A 21,555-nucleotide genomic window follows, 5' to 3' on the forward strand; every position below is an offset into this window, starting at 1 on the left:
TTAAAAATTATTGTCCTCTTGAACAATTGAACTCTTTGTCATTATTTAATGTGTCTCTTTTCTCCCTGACAATTTTCCTTGCTCTGAAATTTGCTCAGAAAGTCTGAAATTAATATAGCTAGTCATTTTGTTTTGATTCATGTTATGAAGTGGGGGGTGCTCTAATCAGATGGTGGTCACCAGATTGGGGGTGTCCCAGCTGGGTGGGGGCAAGCAGGTTAGTTGGTGAAAGAATTCACCCAAGGCAGAACAACAGAGTTTTTTGAACATACCACAAAGGAGCAGCAGGCAGGACAGCAAAGGAAAAATTGTCTGTGACAAGGCAGTGGTGAGGGACCACAGTTAAAGGGCAGAGTGAGGAGATACAGGAAAAGTATGAAATTTTCCCTTTTTTGGTAATCTTAGGAACTGTGCCTGGTTTTAGTTGGCAGTTAGGAATTGTGACTATTTTGAGGAGGATCACTTAATAAGTCTGTTTGCACTGTCTTTTTGTATTCAGCTTGGTGGTTGCTCTGGGACCTTTTACCTTACCCAGGTTTCCATTGCTCAAGCTTATTGCCTAAAAGTGGCCTCTACCCCAAGATATATTTCTCTCCATCTCCATCTACTTTTATAATCTGTGTATCTTTATATGTAGAGTGGATTTTCTGTGGACAGTATGTAATTGGGCCTTGATTTTCTTACAGTCTCTATTTTTTAATTGATATATTTAGGCCATTCACATTTAAAGCAATTGTTGACATAATTGGATCAATATCTACCATATTTGTTTCTGTTATCTATTTGTTGTCCTTTTTCTTTGTGTATATGTATTTCTTTTCTTTTGTTTTTCACTCTTATTTCTACCCTGTCTGGTTTTAATTGAGCATTTTCTGATTCCATTTCTCTCTTTCCTTGGTATAGCATTCATACTTCTATTAACAATTTTTAGTTGCTGCCCTAGAGTTTGCAATATACATTTACAACTAATCTAAGTTCACCTCAAAATAATGTTATACCACTTCACAGGTAGTGCACAAGCTTTATAGGAGATTATTCCCAATTCCTCCCTCATTCCCTTTATTCAACTCAATTATCTAGAGAGAATAATCACTCAATACATTATTGGTATTATTATTTTGAACAAACTGTTATCTGTTAGATCAATTAAAAATTTAAGAATCTTTTTGCCTTCCTTTATTTCTTCTCTAATACCCTTTCTTTCCATTTGAAGATCCACGTTTCTGACCTATATCATTTTCTTTCTCTCTGAAAATTTTCTTTTAATATTTCTTGTAAGACAGGTCTATTGGTGACAAGATCTCTGTGTTTTTGTTTGTCTGACAAAGTCTTTATTTCTCTTTTATCTTTCAAGGAAAATTTTTTTGGACCCAGAATTCTATGCTTTTTTTTTCATTCAAAATTTTTAAATATTTCACTCATTCTCTTCCTATTCGTATGACTTATGAAGAAAAGTCTGATCTAATTCTTATCCTTGTTCCTCTTTTGGTAAGGTGTTTTCTCTGTACCTCTTGTTTCTTTCAAGGTTTTCTTTGTCTTTGATTTCCTGCAGTTTGCATATAATATGCCTAGGTGTGGATTTTTTGGTATCTATACTGCTTGTTGTTCTCTGAGTTTCCTGGATCTGTGCTTTGGTGTCTTTAGTAATCTTGTAGAACCTTTAGCCATGTTTACATCAAATATTTCTTCTGTTACTTTCTCTGCTTCTTCTCCTTCTTGGATCTCATCACATGTGTGTTACAACTTCTGTAATTGTTCACAATTCTTGGATATTCTGTTATATTTTTTCAATTCTTTTTTTGTTGTTGTTTTAAAGCCACTGAACCATGCTGATTAAGAGTTTTTGCTGAAGAGGTAGGCAGAAGACAGATTGTGAAAGATGTTGCATGCTTTGCTAAATAGAGCATTTCTGCATTTGTAAATGCAGAATAGAGCAATAAACGCTAAATAGAGCTTTCTGCATTTATATACTTTACATATTGCCCTTCTATGTGAGTATTTCCTTTAGATACAAGGTGTACTTCTAAAACTGCTATAGACAATGGCAATGGCAGGAATTTTGAGCTAGAGAGTGATGTGGTCTGATTTGCCTTTAAGAAAGATCAAACCAATAGTGTGGAGAATGAATTGGTGGTATCTGTAACTAGAAACAAGTCATTGCAGTGGTCCAAATGAGAGATGAAGAGATTGATGTAGAAGAATATAGCCGGAATGGGTTTGGGATACAAAATTCCTTTTTCTTTCCAGCTTGGGAGTTTGTATTGTCTTATGTTTAACTCACTGATTCTTTCCTCATCCCTGACCAGTATAATAATGAGCCCAACAAAGACATTCTTTATTTCTTTTACAGCGTTTTTCATTTCTAGCATTTTCTTTTGATTATTTCTCAGTGTTTCCATATCTCTGCTTACCTTGCCCATCTGTTCTTGCCTGTTGTCTACTTTTTCTGTTAGAGCCATTAGCATATTAATCATGGTTATTTTTAATTCCTGATCTGAGAAGCCCCAAATCTCCACCATATCTGATTCTGACTCAAATGTTTTCTTTGTTTCTTCAGAGTGTGTTTTTGCCTTTTAGCATTTCTTGTAATTTTTTTGTTGACAGCTGGACATAGTGTATTCAATAACATGAACCGAGGTAAATAAGCCTTTAGTGTGAGATTTTATGTTTATCTAGGTAGGAATCATCCTGAATTCAGGGTTTGTTGTAGCTGTGGTATCAGAGGCTGAAATTTGTGGTGTTAGAGGCTGGTATGCTTGTTTTTCTTTCTCCTGTTGTCTGTGTGTTTCCCTAGAGACTCCTTCAAAAATAGGGTGGGGGGGCACCTGGGTGGCTCAGTGGGTTAAGGCCTCTGCATTCGGCTCAGGTCATGATCCCAGGGTCATGGGATCGAGCCCCGCATCGGGCTCTCTGCTCAGCAGGGAGCCTGCTTCCACCTCTCTCTCTCTGCCTGCCTCTCTGCCTACTTGTGATCTCTCTCTCTCTGTCAAATGAATAAATAAAATCTTTAAAAAAAAATAGGGTCTGAGGCTTGTAGTTTTTTTTACCTGTGATTTCCTGTTATTATAGAGGAGCCCTGTTGATGTGATGGTAAAGTGTAAGGAGAAGGAGAGTGTCCTATAGTCTTGTGATTAGATCTCTTTGTCTTTTCAATGAGTCTGTGCCCTTGTGCTGTGGTCTTCACAAGTCCTTCTCAGTTCCCTTCTCCTCTTTCAGATGAGACAAGAAGGCTAAACATGGCTGTAACCATGTTGGTTAGGTTCTAGTGACATCTAGGTAGTTTAGGCTCTGGTAAAATAGTTTCACTTGAGTGGAGGCCACTGATAAAGAGAATGGAATGCTCTGGGCTTAGTCCAAAATGATTACTTACACCCTCCCCCTGATTGAAGTAAGAGAGGATTTTTCTCTGAACTTCATCTTGAGAACATGGCAGTGCTCCTAGAGGTATAACTCATGAAAGTGTGCAAGACTCTCATAAGGCTGGACCCTCAGGAGATTTTCGCCCTTAAGGCACATCCTGTCTCTAGCAATGTCAGTTACCTTTTGCGCGTTCTCAGCAGGCTCCAGCGTTGACTTCTGCTCCCAGTCGTTGCAATCCTCCGTATTTGTCTGTTTTTCCAGTTTTGAGGGTGACAGTTTGCCCAGTGGCCTCAGTTTTCTGACGGAACTAAGAAGAGGTGTTGATTTTCAGTTTGTTCACTTTTTCTTGTTGTGAGTGTGGGAGTGATAACTTCCAAGCTTTTTACGTATCAGACAGGGAACCAGAAATCCCTTCAGTTTTTTTAGTAGGAAAAAAACAAAACAAAACATTTGAATTGAAAAATAGCTGGCAATGTTGTTCCATTGCTGGAAATTCCTGTACGCAGTCATTCTTTTACTACAAATATCCTAAGATCTACTTTCTTTGGGGGTTAAACTTGGCTAAATCAACTTAGAACATTAATGTTTAAAAGTTTTATGGCACTGAGTATAGGTTGCCACAATAGACCCTTCCAGGGACTCTAAAATCCCTGGCTTAGAGAATTACTCTTCATTTCATTAAGACTCAGTTGCCATTAACTTCTATCAACAAATGCTTTTGATTTTGTCTACAAAATATACATACAATCCCACCTCTTTTCCCACCTCTGCTATCCTTATAATAATCTAATCCATTGGGTCATGTGGGTTGCTTAACCGGTTAAGCATCTGATTCTTAGTTTCAGCTTAGGTTGTGATCTTAGGATGGTGAGATTGAGCCCCATGTTGGGCTCCATGCTCAACGGGGAGTCTGCTTTTCTGCCTCTCTCTCTCTCTCTTCTCCCCACTCCATGCACGTGCTCTCTCTCTCTTTCTGTCTCTCAAATAAATAAATCTTTTTAAAAAATAAAGTAATTCATTAAATATTTCTCTTGTAAGATTGTGGTAGTCTCTTAATTGGTTCTTCCTGCTCCCACCCTTGTTCCTCTTGTCTGTTCTCAACACAGTAGTCAGAATATTAGGAAACATAAGCAATCTTTCTATCTTTCTAAACTTTTTTCACATCTTGTCACTTCTCTGCTCAAAATCCTCCAGTGGCTCCCATCTCACTCTGTATAAAATCCAGAGTCACTGCCATGACCCCTAAGTCTCCATGATAATCTGCCTCTCTATCTTTATGTGCATCTGTTACTTGCTCATTCTAGCCACAGGCACCTCCTTTGTATTAGTCTCCTAGAACTGCCATAGCAAAATACCACAGACAGACGGGCTTAAACAATAGAAATTTATTTCCCAGAGTTCTGGAGGCTGGAAGTGTGAGATCAGGGTTGATTTCTCTTTTTGGCCTCTCTCAGCTTGCAGACACCTTCCTCCAGGCTGTGTCTTCACGTGGCCACCCTGCTATGTCCTTCCATCCCTCATGTCTCTGCTTCTCTTACAAGGACACTAGTTGTATTGAATTAGAGCCCCTCCCTAAGGACCTCATTTTAACTTAGTTGCCTCTAAAGTCTTTTATCACCCAGTACAGTCACGTTCTAAGATGCTAAGGTTTAGACCCTCAACAAATGAATTCTGGGGAGGACACAGTTCATTCCACAGCATCCTGCTGACTTTGAATATCCAAGTTCTACGCCAGCATCTAGGCATTGTACTTGGTGTTTTCTCTCCTGAGAACCTGCTCCCCAGTTAGTCCTGTCACTTCTTCCCTCATTTACTTTAGGCTCAGAGTGCCCTTTCTTCACCACCAGATATTAAGTAGTGATTTCGTCCTTTTGCTCCCTATCTCCGCCCCCCCCTTTGTTCTCCTCCAAATGTAATACTTGCTTATTATACTCCAAATTTATTTTTGTATTATTCCCTGTTTATCTCTGCTGATATATAAACTCCATGAGGGCAGACACTGTGTGTTGTGCCTCTGCTATTCCCCAGTGTCTAGAACAGCAGTAGGCATACAGAAGGCCCTTAGCACATATCTGTTAAATGAGTGCCTAAATCATTTGTGCTCTGGTGTTTTGCCTTCTGGCTGAGATTGCCAGACACTCCAAGGTAGGAAGCCATGGAAATAGGCTCGCATCTGGAACATGCTATAGCCTTCCTGGCTATAGACTTTGTCCTTTGTCCATCCTGGAATGGAAACCAAATTAGCAGCTCTACCAGTATGCCCCAAAATGGCCTTGGCCCAGATATGCTGATGCTTATACTTGGATGAGTCACTGCTGACTTTTGTTTTTAAGTTATATTCATGTGAACAGAGTCCAGCTAGTATTAGCAACCTGCCTACTAAATCAGAAGGCATTTTGTATTAGTGTAATAAAATTTAGGTGGTGATGTTCCCAAATGTCCCATTGTATATGATAAAAATAACTTTTTTCCTTAGGAACTGTGCAATACACCTGGTAGACCCAGGAGTGTTTGACATGTCAGGTAATTTTATTTTTACATTGACCTTAATTTTATCAACTTTTTCTCTGCATTGGTAAAACCCAACATTCCAAGATTAAGTAAAAAATCATGAATAATAGACAATATTTTTCTTGCACTTTATAAAGCAATTAAAACACTATTAGTAACATATATAACAACCCTGGCAACTAACTTCTCACTGGCTGGTTTATTAAATTTTACTCTGTGTAAGTGTCCTTAATCCAAGACCCCAGTGTATGTCATTCATACCTACTTATACAGTCACAATTACCAAGATCAAGGAGGCTAGCTTGGCTGACTTTTCAGTTTTTGAATGGTGATGCTCCTGTACCACAGGACATTTGCACTTGTTGTTCCTACTGACTCAGCCCCTCTTTTCTCTAGCCCTACCCTTTAACTGGGCTTTCATTCTTTAAGACTTCATCCTTAAGCCTCCTTTTTTTTTTTTTTTATTATTATGTTTCCTTGCTATTTCCTGTATAGCACTTACTCAATTTGGAATTATATCATCATATGTTTTATTGTTTGATCATTATCATTTTTGTCCTTTGTCCTCATTCCCTAGCACTGGACCATTTAAATTATTTGTTAAATGAATAATTAAAGACTTTATATATTGAATCCCTGGCCAGTGTTATTTCCCTCTTTTCCCCTCTGAAGTCCTTCATGGTCATAGTGATATGTATCAGAAGATCAAAAGTGAAAACAGATTTGGAAGAAATCTGCCTTTCAGTGAGCCTGTGGGATTATCTAAATGGCCATAGGTTCTTAGGACTGATGAGCTACATGTCATTGAGCCTTATGTAAAGTGTTGGTTATAAAAGCCATGAGAATATGTGTATGCTGCATGAGTAGACTTGAGTTCTGTATGAGAACATGACTAAGAAGATCAAAGTTTAGTTAATTATTTTGGCAGTGGGGTCAATTCTGCTGATAGCCTGGTGCTTGGGGGCTCTATTCTGTATATGGTAGGAACAAATAAAAGGTAAAATGTATTGAGTAATGACTGTCTACCAGGGGCTTCTACAAATATTTTACATATATTATCTCATTGACTTCTTAGGACTCTAAAGGTTAGACACTGCTGTTGTCCCATTTTGCAGATGAAGAGACTAAGGCTCAGAGCTGTTAAGTAACTTGTTCATTGTTATAAGTAGTAAAATGCAGACTTGGAATTTGGACCAGACCATTCTGGGGATAACGTTTTAGTACTTCACATTTTATTCAGTGATGTGCTAGTAAATAAGTTTTCAAAAAAAAAAACCAAAACTGAACTGATTTGTCAATTTCTGTGTTATAAATACTCTCACTGTGGCTAATTTCAACCTACCAATGGTTTATGGCTTATACATTTTTAATTAAGTTTTTTAAAGATTTTATTTATTTATTTGAAAGAAAGAGAGAGAGAGCAAGCACAGAGGGAGAGGGAGAGGGAGAAGCAGGCTCCCTGCTGAGCAGAGAACCTGACGTAGGACTTGATCCCGGGACCCTGGGATTATGACTTGAGCCAAAGGCACACGCTTAACCAACTAAGCCACGCAGGTGGCCCCATTTTTTTGTAATTTTTTAAAGTGAAACAGTTGCTGGTTAGCTGGAGTTCAGTCCCTCCAGGGCTTTCCCTTTTACATCCATTATCCCATTTGCTTTTCTCACAATATCATGAACTATATGGAACTAGTGGGGTAACCTCAGTGTCCTGATCCTTTCAGTGGGTGGATGGCATGTCCAGTTCCCATTGCCAATAAGTGATGGAGTTGAATGAGGGGCACTCTTGACATTCCTCCCGCTCCACATGCATGACCTCTTCACAATAAGCATCACCCATAGGGTGGGGCATTTGTTACAAATCAGTGAACCTGCATTGACCCATCGTAATCACTCAAAGTCCATAGGTTACATTACAGTTCACTCTCAGCGTGGCACATTCTGTGGGTGTGGGCAAATGTATAGTGACCTGTGTCTATCATTACGGTATTTTATAGAGTATTTTCACTGCCCTGAAAATTCCCTGTGCTCTGCCTATTCATCCCTCATCACCATGCCTAAGGTATTTTTTACTGTCATCAAAGTTTTTCTTTTCTAGAGGGTCATGTGATTGGAATTATATGGAATGCAGCCTTTTCAGATTGGGTTTCTTTCACTTAGTGATATGTATTTAAGTTTCTTCCATGTCCTTTCATAGCTAAATAGCTCATTTCTTTTTAGTGCCAAATAATATTCCGCCATCTGAATTGTACAAGTTTATTTATCTATTTACCTACTGAAAGACATCTCATTTGCTTCCAAGTTTTGGCAGTTATGAATAAAGCTGCATTAAACATCTATGTGCAGCTTGATGTTTCCACATAAGTTATCCACTCCTTCGGGTAAATACTAAGAAGTGCTATCACTGGATTAGTATGATAAGAGTATGTTAGTTTTGTAAGCAACCACCCAAGAGTCTTCCAAAGTGACCATACCATTTTTGCATTCCTATCAGCAAAGAATGAGAGTTCCTGTTTCTCCACATTCTCATCAGCATTTGGTGTGGTCAGTTGCAGATTTGGGTGATGAAATGATTTTAAGGGAACTCTGTCCCATTTAAATGGAGTGTGAAATGACCCAAGCTTCTTGGATGATGATTTGTTGATATATTTTAAGTGGCAAAAATACTGAGATCTTTTGATGGAACACTTCCATTTCTAGAAATGTATTTAAAGGAAATAATTTTGTAAATAAACATAAAAAATAATGTTCCACAAGGATGTTAATCATTAGGCTTGGGTAATGTGCAGAGGAGAGCACTTTGGGGTAAAGGGAAGGGTTTGGACACTGGAATGTGAGTGAGGGGGGACAGAGCTTGGCACCATGCAAATGCAAAGCCGCCATGACTCTTTTCTTTGGCTGTCATAATGTGCATTAAGATTTGCGTCTTTTTTTTTTTTTTAAGAAAATAGGAAAAAGTAAAGTCTTTTTTAGATATAACAACTGTGATAACTGATCTCTCTGATATTTAAACACTTATACTCTTTATCATGTTGGCTGCTTGGGCACAAGTATAGCCAGCCTCTCTGTTGTGGCCAGGGTATGCGTCATGTGGCATAAGATAGGCCTGGTTCATTCCAGAAGGCACTATGGGGCTGGTCAAGGTTGCTTCCTGGGAAAACCTCAAGCATCATTTTGGCTTGCATTACTCTCTTTCCCTCTCCATATCTTCTGAGATTTATGTCAATTATAAAGTAATTAGGAGAAATCTCATTAATCTTGCTATAAAGGAATACCTTTGAATGTCTTGTTTTCCATTTCTCATGTTCTACCTGAACACATAGAATTAATGGAGAGGCCAGTCATCAGGCAAGGAAAATGGGGCTCACACTGAGGGCCTGTTTCCAGGTGGAACAGGGGACTTGGAATCAAAACTGGTTCCCAGAATGTGCAAAAAAGGAAGGCCTACCGGGGGGCATTATCACCTAGGAAACATGAGTGGGTTTCTCTTTCCATACTTCAGTGTGGGATGCCAGCCCTGAAGCTCCCTTTGCAGGTGTCCCTCTTCTGTCCCAAACACCCATGCAGGATTCCCTTGTAACCGGAGGATAAGGAGCTGAGCCAGCACACCCGTGCAAAGAGACTTCTTTTGAGATGGAAGCTGGCTCCCTGTCATCTCATAATACATTTTTTCCTGCTGGTTCTCACTCACAGTATTTACAGGAAGCATTTATAGCAAATACTTGCCAAGTGTTTTCCATAAACACAACTAAGGACATTTTTCACACATTCCAACAGCTCTGTAAATGTTTGTTTTCACAATGCACAAAGAAGGTGAGTGTAGTTTCCCTAAGCAGGCCTTTGAAGTGTGGGCTTTGGCCCGGTGAGAATTTGCATCTGAGTTGTCCTTTTTGGAGGACAAGTCTCCCTGGGGCGCTCTGGGCACTTGCAGAAGACTCCATTTCAAGAGGAGTTTTCCTCTACAGTTTGGATTCCTGTGCTCCAGCTGTGGAGAAGCTTCTGGATCCTGGCCACCCCCCACGAGGAAGGAAAGGGTGAAGTTGGAGGTTGCTGGGAGCATCACAGAAATCATTGCTGCTGATAAAGTCCACAGGGAAATAGAATGGGGAGTATGGATGGCAGGGCTAACAAGGTGATTGTAACTCTGTGAAGATATATGAGGATGTACGGGAAAAAAAAATTGGGGAAATTCTCCTGTTAAAACCAGGCAAATTAATCCTTGCCATAAAGGACAGAGATGTCCACTGGATCCGTGGTGAGTACTGACAGCCCAGTTAGAGGCCAGAGTTGTATCCTGTGGTGTCCATTGACTTGCGTAATAACTGTCTCCTTAGTAAGTCCTAGCTTATGTTTGACTTTGCTATACCCTGAGGGCTTGACAGGTGATTGAGATGTGGTTCTACACACTAGGGAAAAGAAGACACATATACTTGCCACAGTTTGGGGCAGAAAGTGAGAACTGCTGTAAGAAAGAGAAAGATAAAGGACTGTGGGGTTTTAGAGGAAGGAGTTATATAAGGTTTTATGAAGAAAGTGACATTGAGTTGAGTCCGAAGGAGAAGGGAAATTTAGACAAATGCTGGAGGGAAAAGCGGGGGGGTTGCGGTGGAGAGATATCAGGGAAAGCAGTCTGCATAGAAGGAAACCACACTGGGACCCACTCCTGTAGGAGGGCCTCCCCGCAGAAGAGATCTCTCCTTTCACAGAAGTAGCCAAGATTTGAGATGCTTATATAGAATGAGCTGGAACGAGATGAATTCCATTTAAAAAGCTAGATTTAATAGAAGAAAGGTTTCCTTTTCTTATGAATTCAAGTAAAACAACAGATGGCCTAATTCCGGAATTGGGTTTCGAAAAATAATTTTCCCATTGTAGCTAATTTAGTATGTGTGTCCTCGGAAAATCCACATTTTCAAGCAGAAAAGGCCGATTAATTATTGTCCAGAAGAAGGTGATAGGACATAAATAGTTCTCCTTGCCTTTCCATCCCCTCAAGTCCAGTCTCCCAACCAGAGTGAATTTATAAATCTGTGAGCTAAGTGAGAAAATGAGGTGTGATCTGACTTGCAGGGATTCGTTTTATCACTAGCTCTCCTGGAATGTGTTTGTTTAGTAAAGCGGGTTATGTCCAAATATGTTTCAGACAATGCATGTGGAGCGTAACTTCGCTTTAAGACTGCAATAACTGTTAAGGCAGTAGTGACAATTTCTCAGTAAGAAATCAGGCTTGAGAAATGTCAAGCCTAATTTTTCATCCAGCAGCAACTGTCAGACAATGCCAGCGTCTCAGTGTCTTCGCATGCCATTGAAGGAGATGGAAGGCATTTGTATTCAGTAATGTAATGTTGAGTGAGTCAAAATTCTGCCCCGTGATCTTGTGATTTATTGCTAATACTGCCCAACATGCAGAGGGGCTCCTCTGCCTTTGCTCAGCATCCAGTTCCCAGTTGCAATTAATCTTTATTACATTCCATAGTTCACCTCTGGTCTGGAATCTTAAAAAGATGCCTCAGGAGAGAGACTGGAATCCCGTTTCTTCCCCTCCAAGGCTCACCCTCTCTGTGAAGTTCACTGTGCTTGCCCATCGTGTGCCGTGTGCAACTTTATCCCAGAAAGTAATACTTCCTTGTAAAAAATGCAGACAATCTAGAAGTAGATGCTAGAGGAACATAGCAAATGAAAGCCTGTCCACCCTCCAAATCCCATCCCCTTATGCCTCCCAAATAGATTATGAGCCCTGAAAAATGTTATATTGTTCATAGGTGTATTTTTAGCAGCTAGCAAGTTCCTTAGCAATAATGAATACTTGAAGATACACTTGTTGAAAAAAGAAGAAATAATGGTTGGATGAATGAATGAGTGAATGCATAAATAAATGAATCAAACAAACAGTGGGGGGGCGCCTGGATGGCTCAGTGGGTTAAGCCGCTGCCTTTGGCTCAGGTCATGATCTCAGGGTCCTGGGATCGAGCCCCGCATCGGGCTCTCTGCTCAGCAGGGAGCCTGCTTCCCTCTCTCTCTCTCTCTGCCTGCCTCTCTGTCTACTTGTGATTTCTCTCTGTCAAATAAATAAAATCTTAAAAAAAAACAAACAAACAGTGGGGACTAGAATTCATATGCCAGATTTGGGAAGTCTAGTGCCTTGCTTTTCAAAATGTGGCTCTTGGTCCTGCAGCATCAGCATCCCTTGGGAGCTGGTTAGAAATGCAGGATCTCAGGCTGACCTCAGTCTGTTGAATCAGAATCTGTATTTTAACAAGATCTTCAGGCGATCCAAGCAGTACTTTGAAGTTTGAGCAGACCTGAGCAGTGCATGTCTACAAAATAAGTGTGAGTTTTCACACATAAATGCCCGGAAGTGTATGTGATTTGAAGGTAAGCAGTGTGCAGGGAGCTGCTTGTTCCCCATCGGTGGATACTGAGGGCTTCATCAGGACTTTATACTTTTCTCCCCTCATGGGCCCCATGTGGCTGGCCGTACTTGGGTGCCCTACAGGACTGTTACTCTAGGCCACTCCTGAACCTCTGATGCCTCTGTCTGGTCAGTCCTAAGCCCCAGCTTGGAAATAGAAGCCACTGGTGCTACCCAAGAAGCAGTTCAAACCTCAGCGTAGAAGCTGTGAGTCTTGCCTGTAGACTCAGGATGCCGGCGCATCACGTGTGGTTGTTAGACAGCAGACACGTGACTTAAGCTCCAAGGCATGATTTCCCCATCTGGAGCAAGTGTTCCTGCTTGATGGCTTGTGGGGACCCCCAGTGAGTTAGACAGTTGAGAGTTTGTTCTTGATCCTCAGTCCATCTGTATTCACTCTTTATTCAATTGAGGTGATATTCACGTCACACCAAATAAACCATTCAAAGTGAATTATTCAGGGACGTTTAGTACTTTTGCATGTTGTGTGCAAACACTACCTCTGTGTGGTTGTGAGACATTAATCAGCATCATCCCAAAAGGAAACCCCGTATCCATTAGGCAATCACTCCCCATTTCTCCCCCGACCCTCACCAGCCCCAGGCAACAACCAATCTGCATCCTGTATGGATTTTAACTCATTAATGACATTTTTCATTTGTCACAGAAAAAAAAAATCAGAACAATCAGATTTATTTCTCCTTTACCTACTCTTCTTGCTTTTCACGTCTTTAAAAACAGGAGGTTTGCTGTTGATGGAAAATGAGAACATAGACGTGACATAACTTTAAATCAGTAGTTTGTAAATTGTAGTCCCTGACTAACAGCATCCATGGTATCTGGGAACTTGTTAGAAATGCACATTCTTGGATCTACCCCAGAAAAACTGAATCATAACTCTGGGGCTGGGGCCCAGCAATCTATGGTTTTAATAAGCTTCCAGATGATTCTAGCATAAGCTCAAGTTAGAGAACCACTGCTTTCAATAAGCAAGATGTTCCCTCTGCAATCAAGCAGCGATGCCTGCAGGTGCCTGCCACGCATGCGCCATCCCTGGCCCAGGATCATGTGTCCTGGCCTGAGAGGAGGTCTTCCAGCTCGGTTTCTGTGATGCAGGCACCTTCAGGGGCATTGTTCCGGCAATCTGCTGGCCTTTGGAAGAGTCCGCAGAGCTGATGTCTTGGCTTCCTTCAGTGACGCCGGGGTCCCTATGCGGGCATAAACTTATGTCATCCCTGCTCTTGCTGACTCTTTCCCTCCTGGTGCCGCCCAGCTCTATACTCGGCGGGAGGACTCCCCTGGCCAAGCGTGGCTCTGAGTGCTTGGTGTGTCTCACACGTCCTGGGTCGGTTTCACTTTATCAAAGTGCAGGCAGCGCTTCTTTTTGGTTGATTAATGTTCAATTTGAGATCTATTATGAACCTCCAGGCTTTAATTACTACACCATTACCCAGTCAATTCCTTGCCATTTTATATTTATGGCTTTTATTATGCCTCTGTATGTGCAATTGCCTAATTTTATTCTGGAAGGATTTCACCTCATTAGCTGGGTTTTATACCATTCTTCTCATTTGTCCAGATTGTTATTTATCTCGGTTCCCGGTGTGTGCTTTCTACTTTGTTCTCTTCGCTAATCTGACCTCTTATACATTCTTTTTCTCCTTTTCCTGGGATGCATTGTTCTTTTGCCCTTGGCAAGAGCTCTTGAAGTTTTTGCACATTCTTCCCTGGGGTTCTGTATCCTAGTCGCACTCTTGACTCAGTCATTCCACTGCAGCTGCTTGGTGTCATTGGCCTTGTCCAACAGCCTTGAGGCCTGCCCTTCAACCCTGGACATACCATGGATTGCTTTATTATCAGAGTTATTTCTTCTTTCCCCAACTTCTATATGTGGAATTGGAAGATGCGTAGATGGAGGCCTTTTCTTTTTTTAAGAGTATGCTGCTAAAAATAATTTTAGAAATGTTCTTTGTAATGCTTTGTAACACACCTTCCCTCAGTCCCTCCAGTGTTTCAGAGGAATCTATGGTTTGGTATACTTGCCTGCATATTTTGTTCAGTTCCACCTCAGACCTGCCGAATCCAGCTCCGAGGGAGCAGCCCCCTGGCCTGTGTTTGGCAAGCCTTCCCGAGATTCAGGTGCCTACTCAAGTTTGAGAACCACTGTTCCAAAGAGAGGCTGAAAGAACCTTAGGAAATGCATCTAAGTCAGAAATAATATTAATTCCACTGGACTCCTTTTGCCAAAAAGCAAGATTAACAATCTCTGTAATAGTTTTGTTTTGTTTTCTGTTGTGTTTTTTTTCTTCAACAGCTTTGCCCTAGAATTATAAGAATGTTTCAGTAAAGCAAAGAATAATACCCTGGCACAAGCTCATGTAATTATTTACAGCAATAGGGGATCGATCATCTCCATCACTGTAGAAGTCTCAGGCACTGAGAGGTCTTTACCTTCACTCTGTTTTCATTCATCTGTACACCCCTCGTGGCTAGGTGTTCCTGTCCCCATTTTATAGGAGAAAACTGAGATAAAGGTTAAGGAATATACATCAAGTCACTACCTCTGTTAGAAGGTGATCCAGGAAAATCATTTCTGTCTGGAGAAGTGCTGTCTGTGCCTCTGTTACCATGGTGAGGACTCCCCTGATCAAAACTTTGCTACTATTTCACCATCCCCCTTCTCAGTAGGAACAGGTAGAGTGTGTCGCCATGGGAATTGGTAAGCAGGACTGCGTGCTCTCGTGTCAGGTCACCGAAGTTCCTCTGTGGGGTTTCTTTCCATGCTGTGTGACCTTGGTCAAATTTGCCTCAGCTTGTCCATCTGTCAAGTGGGATGGTACAGTATTTCTGTCATGCAGTAGGACATGTCCCTTAAATGAGACAATCCGTGAAAGTGCTTGGAACGAGGCCTGGGAAGTCAGTGCTCTTGGTGAATGTCAGCTGCTGTTTGTGTTTCTCTGCCCTCTCGTCTGCACCTTTAAAGCTGTCTCCTTTAGGTTCCCTCACTCTGGGGCCTCGCTTCCCTTAGCTGTAGAATGGTGGCGGTGGATCAGGTGGCTGAGCAGCCGGGATTCTGATTGCTCTGGTTCGTTTTCCTGCTGGGCATAGTTCCTAGGGTTGTAATGTTCCTTGTTCTCTGCCCATTTGAAATCATCTTATTAGGCTTTGGCGTGTTTGTTTGATTTTATGGACTTGCTCAAAATTCATGATCACAATTAAGCTCTTGCACAAGTCCCTTGAGGCCACTCAGTGTACTTTCTAGTGCTTCTCCCTGGCTTTCTGGGACCAATCACCATCAGCACCAAGGGGGAACAGAGGAGAAGTGTTCCCTCATGGCCCCCAAGTTGCTGGGAGAGGACCCCAAGCTAGGCTTACACTCTGACCTCAGGAGAGGTCTTGGTCTTGGCGATGTGATCGAAGGGCTAACACTTCCTTTTGGGGGTGTTTGGGATCCTGGTACTAACACAAGTTATTTCTGTGTTGCAGAGGGAACCTCATGGAAGGTTTTGTTTGTTTGTTTGTTTGGTTGGTTGGTTGGTTTACTATAGGAGAAGATTGGCGTTTCCTCTGGTGGGTCAGGAAACGGGTTTTAATAGACCTGTGAGGTTGACAGGACTCTGAGGACAAGTGTCCTGTGGTGGCCGTAATGGTTTTATATTGGGACTTGTTGCTCACATTGGCGGACCGTGACTGGTTTTCAGGCTCCTTGCTCATTCCTGCACTTGGACCAATGTGTATTCCCGGGAAGACTCCCACTTGAACACGATCACAGGGGTTTCCTATCTGCAGTTTTGGTATAGGCAAGTAAGAACACTTCTTTCTTTATGTGGTTCTCCTGCTGAAACAACGTGAGAGCCTCTGGCTTACTTACCAATGGTCCCCAGAGGGCCAGTGTCACTGCAGTCATGATTTGGGTTTAGTTGCTGGTGAAAGCCTTGTGTGGATGTTGGCCATGGGGTCACACAGGAATAGGAAGAGGGAGGGCAGTGAAGAGATCATAAACTCCAAGTAGGTCAAGTCTGGTTTAGGTGCTTTGCCTTTTTTTTTTTTTTTTCTGATAGAATTTGCACCACGGCCCTAGGAAGTGAGCTCTCTGAAACTTCTGCGGTGCTTTGTGCACGTGAACCTAGTTTTGCCCAGGCGCTCCCAGTTTGATGCTTCTCCTAGCAGCTATGCTGAGCTATGCTCAGAAGTGGAGCAAGACGGACAGTTCCTTCTCTTTGGAGAGAACACAGGAGAAGTTCACACACTGTCTGCAGTGGCCTGTGAGGAGACCTGTAGTCTTGATCTGACTCTGAGAGTCAAAGCAGCATGTGAAGCAAGGCTTCCTGGGTGAGAGGCAGTGGAAGAGGCTCTCGAGGCTCTCAGCCCAGGGTTGGGCGTGGGGAAGACAGATTGCATTGGGCTCGCCCTGGAAGAGAGCTCAACAGAATGCGGAGGGACACGTGTCGGGGACAAGCAGCTGAAGAAGTCAGCCATGTGATGCTGAGGCTGAGGCCGAGGGTGGCCCCAGGAATCAGAGAAGGGTTGAGTGCCAGCGTGTAGCTGGCCTTGTAGTTAGCCCGTCAACATCCGAGCCAGATAGGTTTGTCATCTGAACCAGTGGAGAAAAAGAAATGCAGAGGACTCAGAGGGGTACTCAGAATTTAGGGAGGGACACCCTGTGGGCTACTCCATGCCGCATTGGGTCACTCACCTTGAGCAATTGTTACTGATCTTCACGGGATGAAAGAGATAAGAGAGAACCTTGTACTTTTGCCTAGGAGGAGCTGGGATTTATAGACCCACTTCAGTGAGATAGAAGAAATTGATCAAAGTTCCTTAGCTTCTTTAGTCATGAAATCCATTGAATTTTATGACAATATGGTACGGGAAGGGCATCTTCACAGGAAGAGATTTGGAAATTGAAGACATAACAACGAAATTCCATGACTGACCTAGGCTAGGTCTATGTATGATACAGGTAAGTCTACTTTTCCTCTTGTGCCCACATTTTAAAGAGAATAATAGTAATGCCTGACTTATCAGTCATTTGGACTTTGTTGGGGATCAGTTGATAGAAGTTATATAAATACACCCTGCAAACCAGAAAGTATTTAAAACACATTTTGTACTTAATATGGCACTAGTATCCAGTGTTTTATTTCATAAGACATGTAGCCGGTTACAATTTCTTCTGGGGTATGCCGTATTCTAAGATGAGTGATAATAGCAGGTTTTTGTGCTTCATCCATCAGTGGTTTCTGTTCAAGTATATTTGCTCTTAAAACTAAAGAGTGAGGAAAAAATGAAGATGGGAAAATATGCCTTGATATTTTCACATGGAACTTTTCAAAATGCCGCCCGTGAACATGGTTAATACCAGAATGTTGAAATTGACTATAGATAGATCAGCGTGTTAATTTTAAAGCAAAAAAGCTACCATCTCGTTTAAGAATTCTCTCTCACTCTAGTAATACCTTATTAGTAAGGGTCATAATCATAGTCTTTTTTGCAGGAATGTAGACCTTAAAATCCACACAGGTAACTTTAAAGACTTGTGTCCGCCTTGTTTAAAGACACCGCTCAAGAAAGAGGGTTTGTTTTTCTTTAGGAGGGTAAATATGGTAAGATGGATGATACGTTAAAGAGTAAAGAGAAGGGCTTCTCAGAGCTGATTTACATATTGATTACTTAAATTACTCCTTAATTTAGTGCCTGCTAATAAACAGTGCCTTGGAAATGTTTCCGGAATGTTTATTGGCTGCAGTAATTCTATCTACGGTGTATGCAGATCACATCCTCATTAAATATTGATGTGCTCATGAAATGTTAATAGAATGTTAATGTGAAATGCAGGGGAATGTCCTCAGTGGAAGCTGGGAGCAGGCTGAAAGCTACCTGTCTTCTGTCTTCTCTTTATGTTCAGTCTTCTTCTTGCTCCGTTGTTTCCATTCATTCCCCCGCCATCAGGAGATTTGGATTTGCACCTTGATATATGGGTAGATGTTCCAGATACAACGTTTTTAAAAGAGAAAGATTCCCTGATTGATGGAAATGGAGTTGTTCTCCCCTCCTGCTTTCCTGAACTGGAATTCCTGGTTAGAACTAGGAAGAAATCCCCTAGAAGGGAAAGGATGATTCAGGCTCAACCTCATGAGTCTTCGTGCTCAGGCAGCTTGCCCAGAAGAGACAGTGAAGAGGAAACAAGCCTTTCAAAGCCTCTAGCACTGGTCCTTCTTTGCTCGGCTGGAGAAGGGATTTAGTTGGAGTTTACATTCAGCTTTCTCAGAGAAAAAACAATCCACTCATAACACATGTTCCGTAAAAAGACCACAAGGAAGAATTTTCTTACCGTAAATCCCAAGGACAATAAGGTTGTGTTCCTGATGATATTCAAGACATAATTATTTTTGTGAGCATATGTTCCACAGGGTTAAAAAGTCTTACAAAACGGGATGGTTCATCAACTTCTTGGACCATGATTGGGCGGGGGTAAAGTGGTAACGGGGACGGCTGTGAAAACTGCTCATGGCGGAAGTGGAAGAGGAGATTGAATGAGCAAACTATGTTGTGATTGTGCCTCGGTGTTAACGCAGTGCTGGCAGAAATAGCCCCAAACAGTTGATGTGTTCCTGGGGTACTGTGAGTGCATTATGCTGTTTGTGCGGAAAATGGTTGGAGCACATTTTTGTTAGAATCCTCCTCCTTTGGTTTTAAACAATGCAGATGACATTCAGCTACCTCACACCACCATGCTGTTGGGAACCCTGTCCATATCAGTAAGATGGCACTTTCGTGTAGTTTTCCTTCTTCCCCCTTTTCTTCTCTCCTTCCAAGTATTTCTTTTCTCTCACTTTTCTAAAAGCCTTCCCCTCCTTGTCCTCATCATTCGTTGTCTGCCTCTATGTCTTATCTTTCTGTGACCACACACTAGGTGCCCCAGGCAGGCCCACTCTGAGCCGCCCTCATCTTTGCCAGGGATGCTGCCCGGGCTCTCCTTTCTTTCTTCCTCCCTGCTCTCTGCTCTCTGTACTCATAGATCTTTTCAAAACAAATCAGGCTGTGTCACTCGTGTCACCTGCATGCCTAAACCTCATGGTTAGTGTCTCAAGGTCTTAGATTGATAACCCACACAGTCCTGGGGCAGGGGCTCTGGCTCACCACTGCTCTCCCCTTCAGGCTCTTGGAACCCCAAGTGCTGTCCTGCACCACCCCAGGCTCCTTTGCATTATAGACTGGGCAGTGTGCTGGCCTGTCCCTCACACGTCCTACTCAGCTCAGGGGCACCGTCCTTGATTCCTACACCTGGAACCTTCTTCCTCCTGGACCTTGACATGGCACTCTCTTTTGCATCCCCGATTTCCAGCAGTCACTTGGGTATCAAAACTCTCCTCCCCAGGCCTTCCCCCTTGCCGTTTAGCACCTCAAAGAGTTAAATTTCTTTTTCATAGGACTTTTGATAAACTGTAATTATCTATGGTTTCATCTGTCTTCCTCAGTGGAAACTGGTTTTTCCTTTTGTCGCCATCTGATTTTGAAGTTCAGTGTCTTTAAAACAGAGTTTTATTGTTTTACTTTTGTTTAAACCATGTGTACAATGACTCCCTTAATTGTGGTGGGAAAATCTTAAACTATCTTAAGGGTAGAGGAGAAGTTACTGGACCAACCAAACAGTTTTTGGAGGAAGGGTTGAGTAAATAAGCTCTAAGGACAGGGAAGGAGCTTTGCTCAGGAACAAGTGGGACCAGCCACTCAAATGCTGCCAGGGCTCCTGCTGCCTCTCCTCTCTGCTTTCCTTTGCATGTGGGCTTGATTTTCTTTAAATTTTTTTGTTTGTTTTGATTTTATTGCAAGCTCGCATTCAGATATCTCCTACACTCATACCTCTTGGGTACTGTCAACACAGTTGGGCCATTTTATTTTCCCTTTTTGTAGGATAAGTCTCAGGGAGGAATTCTGATTGGTTCTCTTTGTGTCACATGTCCCTTAGGCATGCTCCAGTTAGTTAACATGAGGCGTTGGGGCCCCTGGGTGGCTCAGTCACTTAAGTGTCCAACTCTTGATTTTGGCTCAGATCATGATCTCGGGGTGGTGATAGTGAGCCCTGAGTTCGGCTCTGAGCGGGGCGTGGAGCCTGCTTAAGATCCTTCTTCCCTCTGCCCCTCATACCCCCACTCACTCGTTCTGTCTTTCTCTTTCTCTCTCTTTTTCAGACAAACAAAAGTTTCAAACTAATGCCAGGGGTGAGATCTTGTAAGAACATAGAAACTCTGTGGGAGACACGTGACAAAAAATGTGGGAGTTGAGGGCACAGAAGTGCTGCTACCCCCCAGGAAAGGGAAGTTGTGACTGGGGGAAAGAGAGCAGACTTCCCACTTCAGTAAATGGTCTTTATTGTCCTGTTTTGAAAAACTCTCCATCCATAGGCACTTCTGTGTAAGTGTAAACCAACGAGCAAAATATCCTCTCAGAGGGTGGAAAGTTTTAGGAGATTTGGAAAACATGAGAGTTGTAGGCGCTGTATACTGAGAATATGAGTGGAGTACAATTTTGTTTTGGCCCCAAGCCTTAGTCTGGTAATCTGAAGTGGCTCCTTTTCTCTGTTACCATGGAGCCAACATTTTTGACATGTTCCACAAACTGATTTCCCTTTCCGACCTGTTCATTCCATTTCCTCTTGCAGATCGTGCTTGAAAACAGTAGCCGGGAAGACAAGCATGAGTGTCCGTTTGGCCGCAGTAGTATAGAGCTGACCAAGATGCTGTGCGAGATCCTGAAAGTGGGCGAGCTGCGTAAGTAACACCTGGTTCCAGCATGGGTCTGATGCTTGGCAGGCACCCCACTTCCAGGGCTGCGCCTGGACCTACACAAAGAATTCCCGAGGGGCTGGCGAACTATGCCTGGGCATCCCTGTGGACCCAGCATTCTTTGGCTCAGGTTTCCATGTGTGTATTTCTGCATATCTGTTCTGGGAATAAATGTCCTTAAAATCTACAAGAATGGGGAAATTGGCAGGTAATATGACTAAATTTCCAATATTATAGACATGAGAATATGTTAAAACAGCCCTGTGCTTAGTAATCTGTTAAGGAAAGAGATCTATGGCTGCTTTTTAAAAATTCCAGTTTTTTAACCTATCAGTCGATCATTTTCTTTTCGTTCTTTTGAAACCATTTTTCTCTATAAAGAGAAATTGAATACCTTAATAAGATCCTCTTGCTCCCAGGATCTCACTTGTATAGAACGCTTTCCCTAAGCAAGAAGGAATTACAGAAGAAAATGGGTAGCTGATC

At 42.2% G+C, this 21,555-nt stretch overlaps 1 protein-coding gene across 7 annotated transcripts in view; it reads left to right on the top strand.

The window, feature by feature from the left end:
• ELMO1 (engulfment and cell motility 1) overlaps positions 1–21,555 on the top strand; it is a 533,506-nt gene that overhangs the window by 275,197 nt on the left and 236,754 nt on the right. For all 7 annotated transcript variants that reach the window (XM_046020713.1, XM_046020712.1, XM_046020719.1 and 4 more), the window contains one exon: positions 20,946–21,054. In XM_046020713.1, coding sequence (XP_045876669.1) covers positions 20,946–21,054 — 109 coding nt within the window. The remainder of the gene's footprint in view (positions 1–20,945; positions 21,055–21,555) is intronic.

This window comes from Meles meles, chromosome 10 (assembly GCF_922984935.1).
Source record: "Meles meles chromosome 10, mMelMel3.1 paternal haplotype, whole genome shotgun sequence".
NCBI lineage: Eukaryota > Metazoa > Chordata > Mammalia > Carnivora > Mustelidae > Meles > Meles meles.